Source organism: Chelon labrosus (genome assembly GCF_963514085.1).
Source record: "Chelon labrosus genome assembly, chromosome: 8".
NCBI lineage: Eukaryota > Metazoa > Chordata > Actinopteri > Mugiliformes > Mugilidae > Chelon > Chelon labrosus.
Window position 1 is genome coordinate 12,854,764 of NC_140358.1, and position 24,322 is coordinate 12,879,085.

The following is a 24,322-nucleotide window of genomic DNA, read 5'->3' on the forward strand; positions in this document are numbered from 1 at the left end:
GGTATTGAAAAGAGATGTTTTTAAGAGCATGAGCTATATCTAAGGGGAGGGGAGAGAGCAGGTCAGACAGGCTACTCAGTGACACAGCCAGTGCAGAGACGGATGAAGGGATTACAGCTCTGTGGGCCTGAGCTCATCTGACAGAAAGACTGTCATACTAACCTAGAAGCTTTAAACTCTGTCAGTCCACTATCCTTACATCTTTAAGCTGAACCAAAGCGCTTTGAGGGATCTGATTTATAACCTGAATGAGTTCCTTAGCTACCACACTGTGATGTGTGTCAACTGGACAACGGTCCTCTTTAGAGAGAACTGGATTCACCAGCACATGGACACACAGGGACTCTATCTAGCTTGTTTGTGAACCTGTGAGTGTGAACTCCACTCACAATACACAAAGCCTTATCTAGGGACACAAAAGTTTAATCAATACAGCCTAATCCCGTTCTCTCTCTGACACAAGTGTTAAAAACAATACAGTTTGTGCACACACTTCCCACACTCATACAAGTCCATCTTGTACTTTTGTGTTTTCAGAAATGCACACAAGGTGTATTGGCGTCAAAGGAACCATGGATGAAGTGCACCTGGTAAAAATATTTCCGCTTGGTTGCTCAGATACTTTGAGCATACACATACACACCACAGCGTTTAACCTTCAGCACATTACTGCCCACACACACCCACTGGCTATCTCATATAATTTCCAATATCTCCATCTTGGCAGTGATGATGTCATTAGAAATCTGGATATTCAACCTCTAAAAATCTGAATCTATTAACCTGTTAACTCACTTTGTGTCCGGGACTCACACAAAAGCCGTGGTGCTTTGACGTGTCCTCTCCCTTGAACAAACATCATGTCTCAACTGACAAAACCCTTGAGGACGGTTTCACTGAACCGCATCAGCCAGTTTGTGACACGTGCAGCTTTATCATCCATTTAAAAAGTATATTTACAAAACACTTCGCATAACTCAGCGCACGTGCCAACCCTTATGACTCCCACAGATCCTGCAAGTGACATTTGGTAAATTTCAGAGTGTCAAACTCGTGACATCCTTCATTATACTGTCACTTTCCCCCAAACTTTCTATGTTTAACACATGGTTAAATAAAGCGTGCCAAAACAGCACACTGCAAATAAATGAGACAAAGAGGGGCAGTGGGAAGGCACTAAGGCCCCAGGGCCCTACTAAAATTACACTCTACTGCAGGGCTCCTCGTGTCTGATGCTTTTTACACACAACCTCATGCATGCAAGCACATACACACCCACAGTAAGGGCTGCTGCTCTAAAGTTATTATAGCCTGCACCGTCTGTTGCCACGGCACACGTGCATAAAGCCTTCCTCGCTTTCCAGTTATCTATCCTTCTATCTCTTTTCCTCTGTTATCCTCAATGCACACGTGTCACTAGAGCAGGGAGACAGATGGTACCCTGCTGACCTCAGGGACAAACTAATTCAGTGCAGAGTCTGTTTAATTCAGACTCACTAGAAACAAGAGTAATTTATATACACTAAACAGTGTCAAGGGTATTATCTCATAAACTCTTACATTAAACACAAAATGACAGAATCCTGAGAAAGTATTTCCTTTGCATTAAACCCTTAAAAGTGCTGCCTGTGTTTTGTGCATGTGAGCATTATCTGGTCAGCCTTCGTTCAAACCTCAGACACAAAGGAGGAGATGGCTGCACAATCGCACATGGCAGGAACAGCCTCACTCGTGTGATGCTGAGTGCTGGAACCAATCACACAAAGTTCAGAGGATAACAGGATGTCAGGGGTCAGGCCACTGACCCCATGAATTCCTGTTTTTCAGCTACTGCTTTATTCTTTAACTCTCTTCCTCCTCCCCTCTTACCATTTTCTTTCCTTGGCCCTTTTCCTCTCCTTCACCCTCCCAGCTCTCCCTCTGTCATCCTGTTCCCCTCTGTCTCCCAGCCATTCCACTGAGCCAACTCTGCAGGGCCTATTTTCATCTGGTTGTCTCCTCCTCTCCATCTGTTAGGAGCAATTATGTTTCCCCCCCTTTCCACTTCCTTTGCCATTTCATGTCCAGCTTGCTGCTTTTTCCCTCGCTTTCACTACATCTGCATCTTTCTTATCTATGAACAGCACTCTCTGTCTGTTGATTCAATTCCAAATTAGTAACCACATTTTCTAGCCTTGGGTCAGATTAAATATTAAGCTGTTCTTCACTCTGCCCAAACCTGTCTAGTAGGCCCTATAAGACCTGTTCCTCCATGTAAAAATAGAGGGTCCTGTGGCTAAATCAAGTAGAATATCAGATAAGATACTGCAGAGCAACGTGGCCTTGGAAATCTTGGTTATTACTCTACTATCAGGAGTCAAAGCATCCAAACAATGTCACAAACCCATTCCCATTGCAGGAATACCATTACCGTATTAAAACAAAAATATGTTTTAGATATGTATGCATTTCCAAAACTTATATAAACACTGTTACTGGTATTGTCCCACCAGTGCAATGCTTGCTCTTCCACTTAAGCCACCTCACCTCACTGACTGAGTTCATAAGGTGCTTCCTGCTGAGCGTCATGTTGAGTGTGTTGTTGTGACTCAGCATAGGTGTCTTCATAAATACAAAGTCACTTCGGCTAGATATGGTAGAGTAGCAGGGCCTATAGGTGCGCGTGTGTGGCTCCTGGGGACCTCCCACAACCTCCATATATCGTATAGGTCCATCTGTGTTGAGCTGCAGGTGCAGGTCCTTGCTGGGCCTCTGATGATAGCGACTGGATCTGTGGCGACCATAGCAGCAGCACTCAGAGTCTCCCAGCCCCGTGTCCCGGTGCCTTAGGCAGCGCACCATGAGAACGACAAATGTGATAAAGGACACAGCTGATACACAGGCCAAAGAAATGATAAGGTAAAAAGTGATATCCGACATCCCCGTGCGGGGGAGTAAGGGCGTGTGGCGAGGGACAGCTGGAGCATCGTTGGCCGTGCCCTTCTCATCCACTGTTACTGTAATATTCACAGTGCTGGACTTTGGTGGGTCACCATTATCCTGGATGATGATCATGATGTCATAAGCTGAGCCATCTTCCTCCTCTGCCCACTTTCGGGCTGTGCGCAGCTCCCCAGTGTGTGCCCCAATACGGAACATGCCAGCATTTGGCCCAGGGGCAATGGAGTAAGACAACCAAGCATTGTGACCACTGTCTGCGTCCACCCCTACAAGTTTATTTATGAGGTGCCCTGGGCCAACAGATGGGGGCACGGTGAGTTGTAATCTTTTGTCTTTTGGAAAGGAGGGGTGAACAATCACTGGTGCATTGTCATTAAGATCCACCACAAAGACATGCACAGTGACGTTGGTTGTCCGTGGGGGTGCCCCAGCATCTCGGGCCTGCACATCAATACGGAAAGCATTAAGCTGTTCATGATCCAGTGAGCGCATGCTGTAGATGTGGCCCGTCTCTGGGTTGATGTAGACATAAGAAGATATGGGGGACCCCTGCACCATGCTGGGAAGGATGGAGTAGGAGATGCGAGCGTTATCACCAAGGTCTGGGTCAGTGGCAGAAACAGCAGCAATGGGGGCACTGGGGGCATTGTTTTCTGGGATGTCCACAGAGTATGAACGCTGGGAGAAGGTGGGGGCGTTGTCGTTAACATCAGAGAGCTTCACCACAAAGGTGGTTTGTGATGAAAGGGGAGGGGAACCAGCATCAGTGGCCTTGATGACTACTGTGTACTCTGGTACAGTCTCACGGTCCAGGTTGCCAGCAGTGGTGAGGCTGTAATGCATGCCAAAAGCTGAGTTAAGTTTGAACGGCAAACCTGATGGGATTGTTAATGTAACCTCCCCATTGACACCAGAGTCCAGGTCTCGTGCGCTTATGAGCGCTATCACAGTTTCTGGTGACGAGTCCTCTCTGATGGGACTGGTCAGTGACGTCAGTGTCACTTCTGGTGCGTTGTCATTCACATCGATGATGTCCACTATGACGTTGCACGAGCCCTCCATAGCGGGAGAGCCACCATCTCTGGCCTGCACTGTGATGTGGTATGAATTGCTTTTCTCATAATCCACATCGCCCTTCACACGGATCTCTCCGCTTTTAGAATCCACACTGAAAAGCTTGAGAATTCGTTCTGGTGTGTATTTACTAAACAGAAAGGATATTTGTCCGTTGTTACCAGAATCAGCGTCAGTCGCGTTTAAATTCGTTACTAAAGTGCCCGGTGCAACATTTTCTAATAACTTAACCTTCTTTACCGGCTCGTCAAAGACAGGCGCATTGTCATTTACATCCAGAATTTTAATGAGCAGAAGTGTTGAGCCAGATTTCTCTGGCTGGCCCCCATCTACTGCAGTGAGCAACAGGCGAAAGGAGGTCTGTGCCTCCCTGTCCAAAGCTTTATCCACAACTAGCTCTGGAAACTTTGTGCCGTCGCTTTTAGTTTCCACATTCAAATTAAAAAAGTCATTTGCTGCGAGATGATAAGTGCGTAAAGAGTTTGTGCCCACGTCTGGGTCGTGTGCGCTCTCCAAACGGAACCGTGTTCCCGGCGCAGCCGCCTCTGATATGTCCAAAGAAATGTTGCTGGTTGAAAATTGCGGTGCATTGTCATTCACATCCAGAACGTCCACCACTACGCGATGAATCTCTAAAGGATCCTCCAGGAGTATTTGAAGATGTAGTGAACATGCTGAATTTAATTCACAAAGTTGCTCCCTGTCAATTTTTTCCTTAATAACCAAATTGCCGGTCGCCTGCTTTACCTCAAAGTACTGCGTTGTTGATTCCGAGACGACCCGCAACTTCCTCTGAACAATCCGCTCAGCACTGAGACTCAAATCTTTAGCGATATTCCCAACGATAGATCCCGGGATTAGTTCCTCCAACACGGAATAGCTAAACTGAGCGGACGCACAGGAGAGCCAGGCTAGATGGAAGTATAGCCTCCACAGCCTCCCTCCTCCGGAGCGCTTTCTCTGTCTGGAGTCCATTGTGCTGCGCTCCGAGGATCGGAGAACGGGAAAGTTTTTAACTTCTTCTTTCACCGTAACGTATCCATAATAGTACTACAACCAGACTACCAGGCTCGATTGTAAACATTTCCATTTTAGAAACAGGGCGATGGGAAGTTTTGATGTGATCATGACGCCACTTTTAGAGAAAAAAAACGAGGACAAAAATCAAAGTATTTTCTGCCTCCACTGAAACTCCCTGCTCTGTCTCATCCGCCTCGCTCTCTTCAGGGGCGGGGATAGGCCACAGAGGCCTTCCCTCTCATTGGAAGACAGGGCTGGACCAGCGCTGTCACACATCTCTCACACACAGAAAACTTTTCAGTGACTCCACTACCACTGAGAGGCGAGTATACACTCAACTTATGGTTTTAAACGTTTGAGAGGACAATGGAAGCTAAATAACATAACAATGAAAAATCCACTTCTTTTTACAGAAATCAGAGATAAATGCACGGAGGATAAACGTTATCTGATTTATAATGTTGGAAAACGATCAGACACGTGCTCTCATTCAGCGCTCGACCATAGTCGAAACGGCGGTGGACCAAGCGGATGTTATTTAAAGCTATCCTATTTGTATCCGCATGGGGGCATGGTTTCCAAACCGAATCCCCACCCACGCCAAGACCAAAACTTTAAAAAGTTTCTTCATTGAAAAGTTAAGCGTACTAAGTATTTTAAAGTATATACAAATTATAAAATGGCAATAGACTATTTGAAAATAATGTGCCATGTAGCCGTGTAGCCTTTTTTATTTGAGAAGGAACACCAAAATTGAAACATAACTGGTTCAAACAGTGCAAAAGAATATAGTGTATTAAATTTGGATTTAATTAATAAATTAAAGATGGCTGGAGAGAAGTGAGGATTAAGTCTTAATGACTGACTGAATGTTTTATATTAATATTAAGACATGCAGCATTGGATTGATAATATGTTCTGGCTAAGATATATGATAAGTGAATTAAATAATTAGGTAGTAGATTCATTTGTCTTACTATGGCATAATACAGATTAAAGTGTCACGTTTACTTAAGCTTTTCCGAAATATTATTCTGGTTTTATTTAAAATCATAGTTTCTTTTGTGAAAGTGATTAATAGCCTCAAAGAAGTATATTGTAAACATGATAGTGAAAATAATAAAACGTGTTTTGTTATAGAAAGTGTATGAACACACAGCACAAGTACACACAGGTTATGGATACGCAAAGTTGTAGAGGAATGTTGAGTTCACTTTATAGAACTGAAATGGACACAATGCCTTCTGATTCTCTGCTCACCTGCTGGCTTTCAAAGGTCCAGGTGCTGTCAGGTAAAGACGCATCCAGGACACTGATCACCTCCTTAAAGTCTGTGGTGCTGCTGGGTTTAATCAAAGTGAAGTCACTGTACTCTGACATTGGAGACATACAGGACCTGAAGGACTGACTCTGAGACAACATGTCTCCTCCCAGGACCTCCACGTACTTTATAGGTCCATCAGTGTTGAGCTGAATCTGCAGGTTTCTGTTGGGGTTCTTGTAATCATCACAGTCGCTCCGTCTCATGCAGCAACTACCGCTGCTTCTGCTGTTCCTGATGCATTTAACAGCTAAGATGAGAAAAGTCAACAGAGACAGCACGGACACCGAGGCCAGAGAGAGAATCAAATAAAGGGTGATTCTCCCAGTTTTCTTGCCGGACTCGGCCACTTTCTGTCGGAGGTCTAAGATGGGCTCATGGAGACCGTCCTCCAGCAGGATGGACACCGTGACGGTGGAGGACTGGACCGGTTCCCCGTCGTCCTTGATCTCTATAAGCAACCTCTGAGAGGAATCGTCCTGCTCGTATACAGCGCGTTTAGTCCTCACCTCCCCTGTGTACAGATTGACGATGAACAGAGAGGCGTCTGTGGCCTCCGCCAGTTTGTAGGAGATCCAGGCGTTATGGCCCGAGTCAGCGTCCACAGCCGTCACCTTAGTAACCAGGTGACCGGCTTTAGCGGAGCGGGGCATCCTCTGATGAGAGAGGGAGCCCAGGGCAGCGGAGGAGGGGTAAATAACAGCGGGGACATTGTCGTTCTGGTCCAGGATAAAAACATGGACAGTGGCGTTGCTGCTGAGAGACGGAGAGCCCTGATCCTTTGCCTGAACCTGAATCTGAAACACCTTCAGTTTCTCATAGTCAAACGAGTGCATACTGTAGATGCTGCCGTTATCCGAGTTAATGTAAACATAAGACGAGACAGAAACGTCCTGCACTTTAGAGTCCAGTATAGAGTAAGAAATCTTTGCGTTTTCTCCAAAATCCAGGTCAGATGCTGATACTGAGTACAGTATAGAGCCTGCTACTCCATTCTCTTTTAAGTACACATTATATGTTCGCTGAGTGAATATAGGAGGGTTGTCATTCACATCAGTGACGCTGACAAATATTTTTTTCTTACTGGACAGTGGAGGAGAACCGGAATCAGTGGCTGTTATTTCAATGCTGTACTCTGAGGAACCCTCTCTGTCTAAAGCCCCACTAGTAACCAGTGCGTAATTATTAGAAAAAGAAGGTTTCAGACTAAAAGGAGATCCATTGGCGAGCTCTAACGTTACTTTACCGTTATCAGCTGAGTCAAGGTCTCGCGCACTGATCAGTGCAACTACTGTGCCACTTGGTGCGTCTTCGCGTACTGGCTTTGGCTGAGAAGTGAAAACGATTTCAGGAGCGTTATCATTGAAATCGGTAATATCAACCTGCACACGACAGTGTCCCTCCATCTGAGGACTACCTTTATCTTTAGCAGTTACATCAATGTCATATGACTTTACACTTTCATAGTCTAACTCCCCCTTCAGAGTGATTTCACCTGTTAATGGGTTAATGTCGAAGACTGTCAGCACATAATCTGGTGTCCGAGAACCAAATGAGAATTCAATTTCTCCATTTAAGCCTTTATCTGCATCGGTTGCTTTGGGCTTGATAATAGCAGTTCCCTTTGTACTTTTTTCAACAATCGACACTTTGTAAAGGTTTTTTTCAAATACTGGAAAATTATCATTTATGTCAAGAACGTTTATAATTATTTGCGTGGTTCCGGATCTAACAGGATTTCCTCCATCTAATGCTGTTAGTAAAATTTTGTGAACGGATTTTTTCTCTCGATCTAAAGGCTTTTCTAAAACAAGTTCCGGCACAGTCTTTCCACCTTCAATTTCTTTAATTTTAAGGGAACAACACTCATTTTTACTGAGTGTGTATGATTTGAGTGAATTGCTTCCAACGTCGGGGTCCGTTGCGCTTTCCAAGGGAAAACGCGTGCCGACTATTGCTAATTCGGCTATATTTAAAGATAATTCGTTAGAAAGGAAACTTGGAGAATTGTCATTAATATCTCGTATTTCAACCTCGATTCGGTGTAACTGTAACGGGTCCTCAATAACCACCTGCAGGGGTAGGACACAGCTCGCGCTTTGTCCGCATAAAGCCTCTCTGTCTATTCTGTCATTCACCACCAGCTCGCCCTTTCCCGCATCCACACTGAAATACTGCTCACCGGACTCGGAGGCAACGCGCAATTTACGTTCAAAAATGTCTGACAGTCCCAAACTAAGATCTTTGGCTAGATTTCCTACCACAGATCCCCGTTTCAGCTCCTCCTGGATGCTGTAACGAGTCTGTCCGTTTATTGTACTCCACAAGAGAAAGAAATGATGCCACCAAAGAGCCAGCCATCTCCAGTCTCTGTATCCTTTTCTCTTTGTCATCCCCAAATCAGAATAAGGCATCATTTCCTTTCCACGGGAACAGAAATCACGAAGCCAAAATCCGTATTCCAGGAGCGTAACATATCCCGTTAGAATTTTGCCAGTGCATGGTCAAAAATAAAATAAAGATATAACATTATACTCCAAGTATACGAACCATTTACCCACTCTCCCCTCCACTCAGACCATTGTGATTGCTGAAGCTGCATGGGGGAGGGAGTAGATCTCTTTGTACAGTTCCGAATGCTATTGGTGCACAGCATCCTTCTCTGACATCCAATGAGAGGGAAACGGAGCGGCACCGTTAAAGACACAATAACCACATTGCACTGTCATGATACAACAACTGAGAACCCCTAAGAATAGTCCATTAAACATTTTCACGAATCAAATAAATGTAAAATAAATAAATGCAGGTTATTAAATCAATGCCTGATTCATAGAAGTATCTATTGGATTTTACTGAAGGTATATTTAGATATTTTATAGTGACATCTATTTGGAGTTCTTTAAAGAAATATCTCCTTACTGAGACCTTGCGAGACAAAAAAATAAATAAAAAATCATTCAGTTTCAGTCTGTTAGCGTGGCCTCAGTAGGCCTCGAGGGTCAGTGTCGCTGTCCACCCATGCGGTGCTGAAACGCACATCCTGAAAACTACTATTGACAACAACTGTCAAAAACTATCAAAGTAAATAGACAAACTACAAGTTTTCACTAGGATTAAAATATTACAGTTCAAATAATAATTTTATGAGATCTATTGAATTATCTTGCTATTATGATTTCACACAAAGAGAGCAAATATTTGTTCATGTCACTTATTATATTTCTCTGTGCTCACCTGCTGGCTCTCAAAGGTCCAGGTGCTGTCAGGTAAAGACGCATCCAGGACACTGATCACTTCCTTAAAGTCTGTGGTGCTGCTGGGTTTAATCAAAGTGAAGTCACTGTATTCTGACATTGGAGACATACAGGACCTGAAGGACTGACTCTGAGACAACATGTCTCCTCCCAGGACCTCCACGTACTTTATAGGTCCATCAGTGTTGAGCTGAATCTGCAGGTTTCTGTTGGGGTTCTTGTAATCATCACAGTCGCTCCGTCTCATGCAGCAACTACCGCTGCTTCTGCTGCTCCTGATGCATTTAACGGCTAAGATGAGAAAAGTCAAGAGAGACAGCACGGACACCGAGGCCAGAGAGAGAATCAAATAAAGGGTGATTCTCCCAGTTTTCTTGCCGGGCTCGGCCGTTTTCTGTCGGAGGTCTAAGATGGGCTCATGGAGACCGTCCTCCAGCAGGATGGACACAGTGACGGTGGAGGACTGGACCGGTTCCCCGTCGTCCTTGATCTCTATAAGCAACCTCTGAGAGGAATCGTCCTGCTCGTATACAGCGCGTTTAGTCCTCACCTCTCCTGTGTACAGATTGACAGTGAACAAAGAGGCGTCTGTGGCCTCCGCCAGTTTGTAGGAGATCCAGGCGTTATGGCCCGAGTCAGCGTCCACAGCCGTCAGCTTAGTAACCAGGTGACCGGCTTTAGCGGAGCGGGGCATCCTCTGATGAGAGAGGGAGCCCATGGCAGCGGAGGAGGGGTAAATAACAGCGGGGGCATTGTCATTCTGGTCCAGGATAAAAACATGGACAGTGGCATTGCTGCTAAGAGACGGAGAGCCCTGATCCTTTGCCTGAACCTGAATCTGAAACACCTTCAGTTTCTCATAGTCAAACGAGTGCATGCTGTAGATGCTGCCGTTATCTGAGTTAATGTAAACATAAGACGAGACAGAAACGTCCTGCACTTTAGAGTCCAGTATGGAGTAAGAGATCTTTGCGTTTTCACCAAAATCCAGGTCAGATGCTGATACTGAGTACAGTATAGAGCCTGCTACTCCATTCTCTTTTAAATACACAGCATAGGCTGGCTGTGTGAAAATGGGTGGGTTGTCATTCACATCAGTAACAGTGACATTAATAGTCTTCTTGGTGGATAGAGGCGGAGAACCTAAATCAGTGGCTGTTATCACAATATTGTACTCTGAGAAAGTCTCTCTGTCTAAAGGACCACTGGTAACCAGTGCGTAATTATCAGAAAAGGAGGGTTTCAGGTTAAAAGGAGAACCTTTAGGAACTTGTAATGTAACTTTACCATTATTGCCGGAGTCAAGGTCTCGAGCTGTGAGCAAAGCCACTACTGTGCCACTCGGTGCGTCCTCGGGTACTTGGCTCGGTTCTGAAGTCAGAACAATTTCCGGAGCGTTATCATTTATGTCTAATACCTCCACTTGTACACGACAATGGCCTTCCATTTCAGGAATACCTTTATCTTTTGCAGTAATATCTATTTCATGTGTTGCAACGTTCTCATAATCTAATTGTCCTTTAAGATATATTTCTCCTGTGCTGGAGTCAATCTGAAAAATAGACAGTAACGTCTCCGGTGTATGATCAGCAAATGAATATTCAATCTCTCCGTTAACACCCTCGTCTGGGTCTGTGGCTTCTACCTTTACGACCATTGAGCCACTTTGACTATTTTCAGGCAAATTTATTTTATATAATGTTTTTTTGAAAATAGGTACATTGTCGTTGTTGTCTAAGACGGTCACTATAATCTTTGAGGTACCGGTTTTGACAGGATTACCCCCGTCTAACGCTGTCAGCAGTAACTGATGAACGTTTTGTTTTTCTCTGTCCAGCGGTTTTTCTAAAACAAGCTCCGGCACCTTTCTTCCATTAGCCAGATCTTTCATTTTCAAACTAAAACACTCATCTTTGCTCAGACTGTACGATTTTAGTGAGTTGCTACCGACGTCGAGGTCTTGAGCGGTTTCTAAAGGGTAGCGCGCACCCACCGCTGTCAACTCCGCAATTTTCAAATGTTTTTCTTTGCTTAGAAAACTAGGGGTATTATCATTGACGTCTCTTATCTCCACCTCTATCCGATAAAGATGTAAGGGATTCTCTATTACTACTTGCAGTGGTAACACACAGCTGGCGCTTTGTCCGCATAAAGCCTCCCTGTCTATTCTGTCGCTCACCACCAACTCGCCCTTCCCCGCGTCCACATTGAAATACTGCTTACCAGCCTCAGAGGCGACACGCAGCTTACGGTCAAAAATGTCTGAGAGTCCCAAACCAAGATCTTTGGCTAGATTTCCTACCACAGAGCCTTGTTTTAATTCCTCCGGGATGCTGTAACGAGTCTGTCCGTCTATTGTACTCCACAAGAGAAAGAAATGATGCCACCAAAGCGCCAGCCATCTCCAGTCTCGGTATCTCATTCTCTTTGTCATCCCCGGTCCTTCAGAATATAATATTTTCCATCGATGTGCTGTTCACATAACCAGCCCGACATTGATTCCAATACGAAAATGGATATGGGAAATTAATCCAGAAAGGCATGATATCAATAAAGGACTAAATTCCGGACACCTTCACATAAACGCATCTCCTCTCCACCTCTTAGCACAGTGTGGGTAACTGTTGTGAGGCTGAATGGGGGATGGAGTAGATCTCTTTGTACAGTTCTGTATGCTATTGGCTCACAGCAGCCATCTGTACTATCCAATCACAGAGCTCGAAGGCTGCTGTTAAGACCACAGCACCTCTTCCATCACAGTAACAAACGCGAGAGAAGAGAAAGTCAGGTTTGTGTGACAAAAAAAAAAAAAAATCAAATAATGTAAAGGGAAGACATAAAAAAACCCACTAATATTGCAAAACTATTAATCAACCCTACATATTTAACAGGATGATGCTGCTGTATGAAATATTGAATGGTATGTTATTAAATTAATAACAAGTAATTGTTATATGAAAATGATGACAAAAAATACATTTTCAAATATTTACTTCACGGATGATTGAATATCCTGCCATATAGGAACAATGTTTGATTAAAAATTTTAAATACTGTAAATGTTGCAAAGTTTTTCAGGTTATAAGTCTACCTATTAAAAATATATTCTTCAGGATTAGAACAAATACAAATAAACTGGCTTCTCAACAACACAAAAAATATGCTTAATTTAAATGAGTGATACTATATTAAGTAGCACAACACACGTAAGTTAAAACTGCAGCTTCCTAATTATGTAAAAAATCATTTTCTGGATAATCACAGTGGTGACACTAACGAAAAGACTCGGTACCATCATACACAGACCCAGATAAAAAGAAAGGATGCCTTTAGGCAAATATCAACTCGTGATAGTTTAGAAACATCTTACTACTTAAAGAAAAATGAAATTCATGCCAGTTGTGACAAAATACATTTAACTGCAGGTCTGTTGTTTTCTGCTCACCTGCTGGCTCTCAAAGGTCCAGGTGCTGTCAGGTAAAGACGCATCCAAAACACTGATCACCTCCTTAAAGTCTGTGGTGCTGCTGGGTTTAATCAAAGTGAAGTCACTGTACTCTGACATCGGAGACATACAGGACCTGAAGGACTGACTCTGAGACAACATGTCTCCTCCCAGGACCTCCACGTACTTTATAGGTCCATCAGTGTTGAGCTGAATCTGCAGGTTTCTGTTGGGGTTCTTGTAATCATCACAGTCGCTCCGTCTCATGCAGCAACTACCGCTGCTTCTGCTGTTCCTGATGCATTTAACAGCTAAGATGAGAAAAGTCAACAGAGACAGCACGGACACCGAGGCCAGAGAGAGAATCAAATAAAGGGTGATTCTCCCAGTTTTCTTGCCGGACTCGGCCACTTTCTGTCGGAGGTCTAAGATGGGCTCATGGAGACCGTCCTCCAGCAGGATGGACACCGTGACGGTGGAGGACTGTACCGGTTCCCCGTCGTCCTTGATCTCTATAAGCAACCTCTGAGAGGAGTCGTCCTGCTCGTATACAGCGCGTTTAGTCCTCACCTCCCCTGTGTACAGATTGACGGTGAACAGAGAGGCGTCTGTGGCCTCCGCCAGTTTGTAGGAGATCCAGGCGTTATGACCTGAGTCAGCGTCCACAGCCGTCAGCTTAGTAACCAGGTGACCGGCTTTAGCGGAGCGGGGCATCCTCTGATGAGAGAGGGAGCCCAGGGCAGCGGAGGAGGGGTAAATGACAGCGGGGGCATTGTCGTTCTGGTCCAGGATAAAAACATGGACAGTGGCGTTGCTGCTGAGAGACGGAGAGCCCTGATCCTTTGCCTGAACCTGAATCTGAAACACCTTCAGTTTCTCATAGTCAAACGAGTGCATGCTGTAGATGCTGCCGTTATCTGAGTTAATGTAAACATAAGACGAGACAGACACGTCCTGCACTTTAGAGTCCAGTATAGAGTAAGAGATCTTTGCGTTTTCACCAAAATCCATGTCAGATGCTGATACTGAGTACAGTATAGAGCCTGCTACTCCATTCTCTTTCAAATACACATTATATGTTCGCTGAGTGAATATAGGAGGGTTGTCATTCACATCAGTGATTCTGACAGGTATAACTTTCTTACTAGACAGTGGAGGAGAACCTGAATCAGTGGCTGTTATCTCAATTTTATACTCTGAGAAACTCTCCCTGTCTAAAACATCACTTGTAATTAATGCGTAATTGTTAGAAAATGAGGGTTTTAAACTGAACGGAGACCCATTTGTGAGTGTTAACGTAACTTTGCCGTTATCACCAGAGTCAAGGTCACGTGCCCTGATTAAGGCTACAACGGTGCCTTTTGGTGCATCCTCGCGCACTGGGTCTGGTTTCGAAGTGAGAACTATTTCTGGGGCATTGTCGTTCATATCTATGACAACTACTTGAACACGACAGTGTCCCTCCATCTCAGGAACTCCTTTGTCTTTTGCAGTAATACGTATTTCATGCATTACACTGTTCTCATAATCTAACGGTCCTACCAAGGAAATTTCGCCCGTATCTGGGTCCATCTGAAAAATAGATAACAGCGATTGCGGTGTGTGTTCTGCAAATAGATATTCAATCTCTCCATTAACACCTTCGTCTGGATCTGTTGCCTCAACTTTAACGAGTACAGAACCAACGACGCTATTTTCATGGATAGTTACATTATACAGTGGCCTTTTGAAAACAGGGATATTGTCGTTTATGTCTAGTACAGTAACTGTGATTTTTGTGGTTCCCGTTTTGACAGGATTACCTCCGTCTGACGCTGTCAGCAACAAATGATGGACACTTTGTTTTTCTCTATCTAGTACTTTTTCTAGTACTAATTCTGGAGCCTGTCGGTTTCCAGATAACTCTTTCATTTTCAAACTAAAACACTCGTTTTTACTTAGTGTGTAAGCCTTTACTGAATTACTACCAACATCCTGATCCTGTGCTGTGTCCAAAGGAAAACGTATGCCGGTGACAGTAGATTCTGCTATCTTTAAAGATCGCTCCTCTGTTATAAAAATTGGCGAATTGTCGTTTATGTCTTTTATTTCTACTTCTATCCGGTGTAGCTGTAGCGGATTCTCTACAACAATTTGCAAAGGTAACACACAGCTGGCGCTTTGTCCGCATAAAGCCTCCCTGTCTATTCTGTCGCTCACCACCAGCTCGCCCTTCCCCGCATCCACGCTGAAATACTGCTTACCAGCCTCAGAATCGACTCGCACTTTACGGTCAAAAATGTCAGATAATCCCAAACCCAGATCTTTGGCTAGATTTCCTACCACCGATCCCTGCTTTAGTTCTTCGGGGATGCTGTAACGAGTCTGTCCGTTTATTGTACTCCACAAAAGAAAGAAATGATGCCACCAAAGCGCCAGCCATCTCCAGTCTCTGTATCCCATTGTCTTTGTCATCCCCTGTCCGTTAGAATACGTTATTTCCCATCGAGGCATTCATCGATATAAGCCAGCGTTTAAAGCCATCACCAGAATGGAAAGTGGTCCATAAATAAAAACTTAAATCATTTGCAATAAAATAACTAGTACGTGCGCCATTGAATAAAGGCATCTCCTCGCCAGCTCTGAGCACACTGAGGGCTGCCGTGGCGAGAACGAATGGGGGAAGGAGTAGATCGCTTTGTACAGTTCTGTACGCTACTGGTTCCCAGCATCCATTTCTGCTATCCAATCAGATGGGGCTAGGGTCTGCTCAAAAGGCTACTGCACACACTGAGCATGCAGGGAATGTGCACGTCTGATTTGTGTGAGAAAGGTCCCTGCGGAAACTCAATTATGAATTCAGCTCTTTAAAATATAAGGATTTTCATTTCAAAAATCCCAAACCAGTTGAAACTTTATTTGGAAATGTGTACTACAAAAGTCCTGTCAATATCATCACTGAATCAAAAAAATAATAATATCTGCAGTGAAAAATGAAAAAATAAATAAATAAATAAAATCACCCCATGTGATATTGATGGTAAAATGTGGAAAAAGACACTTTTCCTCAAACAAGGAAACTGGCACCATGCAAGCTATCTAAATATAGTTCAGGTCATGATGATTAGAGACTGTCACATTGAGATCCTTCTACAGTGGATAGGGTTTTTAAAAAGTATTAAAGTTAATGAGTTATTTTTATCAATGGCATAATGCTGAAAAAAAAATGTGTGGAGAGAATAAAACTGACGTAGAGCTGATTTACGTGTGAAAATAATATAACATTTTATTTATGGTGAAACCAAAATTCATAATTAATAAATGTATAGTATGAACACCCAGAACTGAAGAAATTATATATCTGAATAGTTAAAAGTAGATTATTTATTTACTTGAGGCTATTTAAGTCAATAATGAATAACACAGTGTATAGTAGTGCAGGTCTATTGTTTTCTGCTCACCTGCTGGCTCTCAAAGGTCCAGGTGCTGTCAGGTAAAGACGCATCCAAGACACTGATCACCTCCTTAAAGTCTGTGGTACTGCTGGGTTTAATCAAAGTGAAGTCACTGTACTCTGACATCGGAGACATACAGGACCTGAAGGACTGACTCTGAGACAACATGTCTCCTCCCAGGACCTCCACGTACTTTATAGGTCCATCAGTGTTGAGCTGAATCTGCAGGTTTCTGTTGGGGTTCTTGTAATCATCACAGTCGCTCCGTCTCATGCAGCAACTACCGCTGCTTCTGCTGTTCCTGATGCATTTAACAGCTAAGATGAGAAAAGTCAACAGAGACAACACGGACACCGAGGCCAGAGAGAGAATCAAATAAAGGGTGATTCTCCCAGTTTTCTTGCCGGGCTCGGCCACTTTCTGTCGGAGGTCTAAGATGGGCTCATGGAGACCGTCCTCCAGCAGGATGGACACCGTGACGGTGGAGGACTGGACCGGTTCCCCGTCGTCCTTGATCTCTATAAGCAACCTCTGAGAGGAGTCGTCCTGCTCGTATACAGCGCGTTTAGTCCTCACCTCTCCTGTGTACAGATTGACGGTGAACAGAGAGGCGTCTGTGGCCTCCGCCAGTTTGTAGGAGATCCAGGCGTTATGACCCGAGTCAGCGTCCACGGCCGTCACCTTAGTAACCAGGTGACCGGCTTTAGCGGAGCGGGGCATCCTCTGATGAGAGAGGGAGCCCATGGCAGCGGAGGAGGGGTAAATAACAGCGGGGGCATTGTCGTTCTGGTCCAGGATAAAAACATGGACAGTGGCGTTGCTGCTGAGAGGCGGAGAGCCCTGATCCTTTGCCTGAACCTGAATCTGAAACACCTTCAGTTTCTCATAGTCAAACGAGTGCATGCTGTAGATGCTGCCGTTATCTGAGTTAATGTAAACATAAGACGAGACAGAAACGTCCTGCACTTTAGAGTCCAGGATAGAGTAAGAAATCTTTGCGTTTTCACCAAAATCCAGGTCAGATGCTGATACTGAGTACAGTATAGAGCCTGCTACTCCATTCTCTTTTAAGTACACATTATATGTTCGCTGAGTGAATATAGGAGGATTGTCATTCACATCAGTAACAGTGACATTAATTGTCCTTTTAGTCGACAGAGGGGGAGAACCTAAATCAGTGGCCGTTATCACAATATTATACTCTGAGAAAGTCTCCCTGTCTAAAGCAGTACCGGTAACCAGTGCGTAATTATCAGAAAAAGATGGTTTCAGGTTGAAAGAAGAACCTTTAGGAACTTGTAATGTAACTTTACCATTCTCCCCGGAGTCAAGGTCTCGGGCACTTATTAAAGCTACTACTGTACCACTTGGTGCGTCCTCGGGTACAGAGTTTGGTTGGGAGGTCAGAAATATATTTGGAGCATTATCGTTGACATCTAACACTTCAATATGGACAGTACAATGTCCTTCCATTCTCGGCGTTCCTTTGTCTTTTGCACAAACGTCAATTTCAAAATTAGCATTTGTTTCAAAGTCTAATTTGCCTGTCAGTCGTATTTCGCCGGTTAATGAATCTATGTCAAACACAGATAGAACCGTATCTGGTGTGTGAGTTCCGAATGAATACTCCACCTCTCCATTAATACCTTCATCAGTATCTTTTGCAGTCAGTTTTAGGATAGATGCACCTTGTGCGCTACTTTCGCTTATGGAGACTTTGTAAACGTTTTTCTCAAATACAGGGAAATTATCATTAATATCCAGCACATTTATAGTTATCTGAGAAATTCCAGATTTCACTGGATTTCCACCATCTATCGCGGTTAGTTGCAGTTGATGTTTGGGCTTTTTTTCTCTGTCGAGAGATTTAGATAGCACCAACTCTGGGACTTTCCTACCACCGGACACATCTTTGATTTTTAAACTAAAAAAATCGTCTTTACTCAAAGTATACGATCTCACAGAGTTCACTCCAACATCACGATCTTGCGCAGGCTCCAAAGGAAAACGAGCCCCCGCCGCTGTGGACTCAGCTATTTGTAATATAATTTCTGATTTAGGAAATATAGGTGAATTGTCATTAACATCTTGTATTTCCACCTCTACCCGGTATAACTGCAATGGCTTATCGACGACTACTTGCAGAGGTAAAACGCAGCTGACGCTTTGTCCGCATAGAGCCTCTCTGTCTATTCTGTCGCTCACCACCAGCTCACCCTTCCCCGCATCCACGCTGAAATACTGCTTACCAGCCTCAGAGGCGACACGGAGCTTACGATCGAAAATCTCAGACAATCCCAAACCCAGATCTTTGGCAAGATTTCCTACAACAGATCCCTGTTTTAGTTCCTCTTGTATGCTGTAACGAGTCTGTCCGTTTATTGTACTCCACAAGAGAAAAAAATAATGCCACCAGAGCACCAGCCATCTCCAGTCTCGGTATCCTATTGTCTTTGTCATCTCGGATCCGCCAGAATTACTTCCCAGTGAAGTAATCGAAAAAACGATATATACCATCCATAGCCTTAATAGGTTAATCCAAAGTGAACAACCCAAATCAGTTCATACTTAACAAATCTGTATTTTTCGTTTTTATATCCTTTACCAGCATCACTCTCTCTCGTGCAGCTCATTGAAATGAAACGTTTATGGAGCTGCTGCTGCATGGGGGAGGGACTAGATCTCTTTGTACAGTTCCACAGTTCATTGGTGAACAACATCCATCGTAACCATCCACTAAGAAGGCAGGTGAATAGTGCTTTTAAAGACACAGCTGCACATGAAACGGTCCACCCCGATGCATTAAGAGTATGTGAATGAAACGATGAAGTGCATTTAGTTATTTATCAATATTCTTAATGCAAGTAAAATGAGATCTGATTAAAGTCATACAATTATAAATCTATATTTTGTTTACTGAAACAAACGGCTTTTTTGATTTGATACAGATAAATGCACTGGTATTTTGCAGCTGCCGAGATAGGGTTTCGCTGTCCAGCCTCGTGGTGCTGAAACAAAGTGTAATTCATACGGTAGGGGAGGATCCCAAAATCCAACAACACTCAAACCAAGAGTGCAAAATAATCAAGCGCGAAAACCAACTCAAAAGAAACACTGCGTTTAACAAAGGAGGACAAATAATAACATAAAATATAACCCATACTTACTGATAATAAACATCGTCGTAACGTCACATTATAAGGACCGTAAAAACACTATGTTATTAGATGACGAACAAAGATTTCAAGCTCTGAAACAATGCTCACGAAATCACACAGAAAGCTTATTTCGTTTTCTGCTCACCTGCTGGCTCTCAAAGGTCCAGGTGCTGTCAGGTAAAGACGCATCCAGGACACTGATCACCTCCTTAAAGTCTGTGGTGCTGCTGGGTTTAATCAAAGTGAAGTCACTGTACTCTGACATCGGAGACATACAGGACCTGAAGGACTGACTCTGAGACAACATGTCTCCTCCCAGGACCTCCACGTACTTTATAGGTCCATCAGTGTTGAGCTGAATCTGCAGGTTTCTGTTGGGGTTCTTGTAATCATCACAGTCGCTCCGTCTCATGCAGCAACTACCGCTGCTTCTGCTGTTCCTGATGCATTTAACAGCTAAGATGAGAAAAGTCAACAGAGACAGCACGGACACCGAGGCCAGAGAGAGAATCAAATAAAGGGTGATTCTCCCAGTTTTCTTGCCGGACTCGGCCACTTTCTGTCGGAGGTCTAAGATGGGCTCATGGAGACCGTCCTCCAGCAGGATGGACACCGTGACGGTGGAGGACTGTACCGGTTCCCCGTCGTCCTTGATCTCTATAATCAACCTCTGAGAGGAGTCGTCCTGCTCGTATACAGCGCGTTTAGTCCTCACCTCTCCTGTGTACAGATTGACAGTGAACAGAGAGGCGTCTGTGGCCTCCGCCAGTTTGTAGGAGATCCAGGCGTTATGGCCCGAGTCAGCGTCCACGGCCGTCACCTTAGTAACCAGGTGACCGGCTTTAGCGGAGCGGGGCATCCTCTGATGAGAGAGGGAGCCCATGGCAGCGGAGGAGGGGTAAATGACAGCGGGGGCATTGTCGTTCTGGTCCAAGATAAAAACATGGACAGTGGCGTTGCTGCTGAGAGGCGGAGAGCCCTGATCCTTTGCCTGAACCTGAATCTGAAACACCTTCAGTTTCTCATAGTCAAACGAGTGCATGCTGTAGATGCTGCCGTTATCCGAGTTAATGTAAACATAAGACGAGACAGAAACGTCCTGCACTTTAGAGTCCAGTATAGAGTAAGAGATCTTTGCGTTTTCACCAAAATCCAGGTCAGATGCTGATACTGAGTACAGTATAGAGCCTGCTACTCCATTCTCTTTTAAATACACATTATATGTTCGCTGAGTGAATATAGGAGGGTTGTCATTCACATCAATGATTCTGACAGGTATTATTTTCTTACTGGAGAGTGGAGGAGAACCTGAATCAGTGGCTTTTATTTCAATATTATACTCTGAGGAACTCTCTCTGTCTAAAGTACCACTGGTAACAAGAGCGTAATTGTTAGAAAACGATGGCTTTAGAGAGAAATGAGAACCTTTGGCTAACTTCAGTGTCACTTTGCTGTTATTACCGGAGTCAGCATCGCGTGCATTGAGCAAAGCCACCACAGTGCCACTCGGTGCGTCTTCGCGCACCGGCTGTGGTTCAGAAGTGAGAACAATTTCTGGAGTGTTGTCATTAACATCGACAACATCTATCTGCAGGCGACAGTGGCTCTCCATTTCAGGAACGCCCTTGTCTTTCGCCGTGATTTCGATTTTATAGGTCGTTGCGCTTTCATAATCTAATTCTCCTTTTAAATATATCTCTCCAGTTAATGAATTAATTTCAAATACTGATAGCACTGAATCTGGTGTCCGTGCACCAAAAGAGAATTCAACTTCTCCATTTGGTCCCTCATCAGCATCCGTTGCTGTAATTTTGATCACAAATGTATCTTTTGCAGTATTCTCGTGTAAGGAAACTTTGTATGTGTTTTTGTCAAATACTGGAAAATTGTCGTTGTTATCAAGCACTGTAATAGTTATTTGTGACGTACCAGACATTACTGGATTCCCTCCGTCTAATGCAGTCAGCAGTAGCTGATGAACTGCCTTCTTCTCTCGATCAAGAGACCTCTCTAACACTAACTCAGGGACTGATTTGCCGTCCTCAACCTCCTTCATTTTTAACGTAAAACAGTCGTTTTTACTTAAGGTGTAGGATTTTACCGAGTTACCTCCAACGTCTGAATCCTCTGCACCCTCCAAGAGAAAGCGAGTCCCCACTGCTGCCGATTCCGCAATTTTTAACGAGAGTTCCTTTGTATGAAACCTGGGAGAATTATCATTAATATCTTTTATTTCTACCTCAATTCGGTGTAAACTTAGGGGTTTTTCAAGAACTATCTGTAAAGGCAACACACAGCTGGCGCTTTGTCCGCATAAAGCCTCTCTGTCTATTCTGTCGCTCACCACCAGCTCGCCCTTCCCCGCATCCACGCTGAAATACTGCTCACCAGAATCCGAGGCGACACGGACTTTACGATCAAAAATGTCAGACAATGCCAAACCGAGATCTTTGGCTAGATTTCCTACCACTGATCCCTGTTTTAGTTCCTCCGGGATGCTGTAACGAGTCTGTCCGTCTATTGTACTCCACAGGAGAAAGAAATGATGCCACCAAAGAGCCAGCCATCTCCAGTCTCTGTATCCCATTCTCTTTGTCATTCCTTATCCGTTAGAATATGTTATTTCCCATCAAGAAAAACAAAGTTAATATCCAGTTCCAAGGAGCATTAACTATACTCATAAAAATACATGAAGCTTTTGTGTTCATGTCTGAAGCGCAAATTAACGGTTTTCTTCTCAGCACTGAGATGCGAGCTCATCACACCGTCCTCTAGCTCGTTGCATTGTTAACGTTTTTGGTGCTGAGGCTGCAGGGGGAGGGGGTAGATCTCTTTGTACAGTCTTGTGTGCTATTGGAGCACAGCATCTATCACTAACATCCAATAGGAAGAGACTTGAGCTGTGCTTTTAAAGACACAGCTGAGCTTTTGAGAGTCGACCCAGATGCACTGTTGTGTGTGTGTGTGTGTGACATGTCTAAGACTTATGTTATTACTCTGTGTTACTGTAACGTAATACAATTGATCCGACAAAGTATCCATTTATGAAAAACTACAACAACAAAAAAAATAAATAAACAAACCACTGAAAACATGCGCCAGTTAAAAACCATACCCACTACCCTAAGGGGTAACACTTTACTTGACAGTGTCGACATAAGAGTGACATAAGAGTGACATGACACTGTCATAACTATGACATGACACTGTCATAAAAGTGTCATAAACTTTATAAACATGTCATAAACGTTTATGACCTCTGTCATTAAGTATCATTCGGTTTTTGTTATGACAAGTTGACATTGCTTGGGTTGTCTCGATTATGACAATTTGACATTAATCAAAGTGACATTACCAGAAGTTGTCTTGGTCATGACAAGTTGACATTAAATATGTTTGGGACGTCTTTGTAATGACAACTTTACATTAACCAGGATGACATTACCAGAGGATGTCTTTGTCATGACAGCTTGACATAAACAGAAAATCCACCTCTTTTTGTATTCATGACATGTTGACATAATGATTATTATAATTAGATGTGCAAGGTTAGAGACCAATTCCAGCACTTGGTCTTAATGACAAAGCAAGATGGTATCACTTTACTTTAGGTCAAAGAATGTATTCGTTACACTGTCATAATGGTGTCATGACAGCCATTATTCTTCATGATATCTTAATGACAAATCAAAATGGTACCACTTTACTTTAGGTCAAAGAATGTATTTGTTACACTGTCATAATGGTGTCATGACAGTCAGTTTTGTGAAATATCCTGTCATGTCACACACACACATCTATCTGACCAAGTGCTAGAATTGGTCTCTAACCTTGCACATCTAATTATAATAATCATTATGTCAACATGTCATGAATACAAAAAGAGGTGGATTTTCTGTTTATGTCAAGCTGTCATGACAAAGACATCCTCTGGTAATGTCATCCTGTTTAATGCCAAGTTATCTTAATAAGGACACTCCAAACAAATTTAATGTCAGGTTGTCATGACAAAGACATCCTCTGGTAATGTCATCCTGGTTAATGTCAAGTTGTCATTACAAAGACGTCCCAAACATATTTAATGTCAACTTGTCATGACCAAGACAACTTCTGGTAATGTCACTTTGATTAATGTCAAATTGTCATAATCGAGACAACCCAAGCAATGTCAACTTGTCATAACAAAAACCGAATGACACTTAATGACCGAGGTCATAAACGTTTATGACATGTTTATAAAGTTTATGACACTTTTATGACAGTGTCATATCATAGTTATGACAGTGTCATGTCACTCTTATGTCGACACTGTCAAGTAAAGTGTTACCCAATAAGGCATGCGTAAAAAATAAAAACTTCTCGTAAAGTCTGAAGTCTAAAACTTGATAATATATATTATAATAAATACAACATTTTCCACTATCATAATGCAGCTAACTTTGGTTTGTCCGGCAAAATATTTCTGGCGATATACTAGCTACTGGAGGGATGTAATTGGGTTGCAGATGAAATAATAATGAAAAGAAATCTGAGTATACTCAGTGGTAGTTAAATATATATAAATGCCTGAGTTCTCACCACTTTTTCCCTGCATATAGGGTGATAAAAATGTTCTCGCCGGCTATCACTTTTTACCATAAAACCACAATTAGTGGACAACAATAAAAAGTTAC

General features: G+C 43.4%; 4 protein-coding genes across 9 annotated transcripts in view; all 4 read right to left on the minus strand.

Moving 5' to 3' along the window:
• Nucleotides 1-24,322, minus strand: part of LOC311491428 (protocadherin gamma-C5-like) — a gene marked incomplete at its 5' end in the record, with an annotated part of 43,674 nt that overhangs the window by 9,778 nt on the left and 9,574 nt on the right. For 2 of the 6 annotated variants that reach the window (XM_084549351.1, XM_084549346.1), the window contains one exon: nucleotides 2,527-5,355. The exons of 2 other annotated variants lie outside the window; for them this stretch is intronic. In XM_084549351.1, the coding sequence (XP_084405477.1) occupies nucleotides 2,527-4,989 (2,463 nt within the window). Of the gene's footprint in view, nucleotides 1-2,526; nucleotides 5,356-6,294; nucleotides 8,818-9,592; nucleotides 12,071-24,322 lie in introns of those variants that run through there. 2 more of the 6 variants (XM_084549350.1, XM_084549347.1) reach the window with 2 other exon arrangements.
• Nucleotides 12,990-15,697, minus strand: LOC311491435 (protocadherin gamma-C5-like). The gene has a single exon (XM_084549363.1). The coding sequence runs from the start codon at nucleotides 15,548-15,550 to the stop codon at nucleotides 13,028-13,030; it is 2,523 nt and encodes an 840-aa protein (XP_084405489.1). The 5' UTR covers nucleotides 15,551-15,697; the 3' UTR covers nucleotides 12,990-13,027.
• LOC311491434 (protocadherin gamma-C5-like) lies at nucleotides 16,458-19,016 on the minus strand. Its single transcript, XM_084549362.1, has one exon. The coding sequence runs from the start codon at nucleotides 19,006-19,008 to the stop codon at nucleotides 16,480-16,482; it is 2,529 nt and encodes an 842-aa protein (XP_084405488.1). The 5' UTR covers nucleotides 19,009-19,016; the 3' UTR covers nucleotides 16,458-16,479.
• Nucleotides 19,668-24,319, minus strand: LOC311491440 (protocadherin gamma-C5-like). The gene has a single exon (XM_084549368.1). The coding sequence runs from the start codon at nucleotides 22,246-22,248 to the stop codon at nucleotides 19,762-19,764; it is 2,487 nt and encodes an 828-aa protein (XP_084405494.1). The 5' UTR covers nucleotides 22,249-24,319; the 3' UTR covers nucleotides 19,668-19,761.

Coding starts and splice junctions, on each gene's coding strand:
- LOC311491435 (XM_084549363.1), bottom strand. CDS start 15,550: ATGCCTCGATGGGAAATAACGTATTCTAACGGACAGGGGATGACAAAG.
- LOC311491440 (XM_084549368.1), bottom strand. CDS start 22,248: ATGACAAAGAGAATGGGATACAGAGACTGGAGATGGCTGGCTCTTTGG.
- LOC311491434 (XM_084549362.1), bottom strand. CDS start 19,008: ATGGTATATATCGTTTTTTCGATTACTTCACTGGGAAGTAATTCTGGC.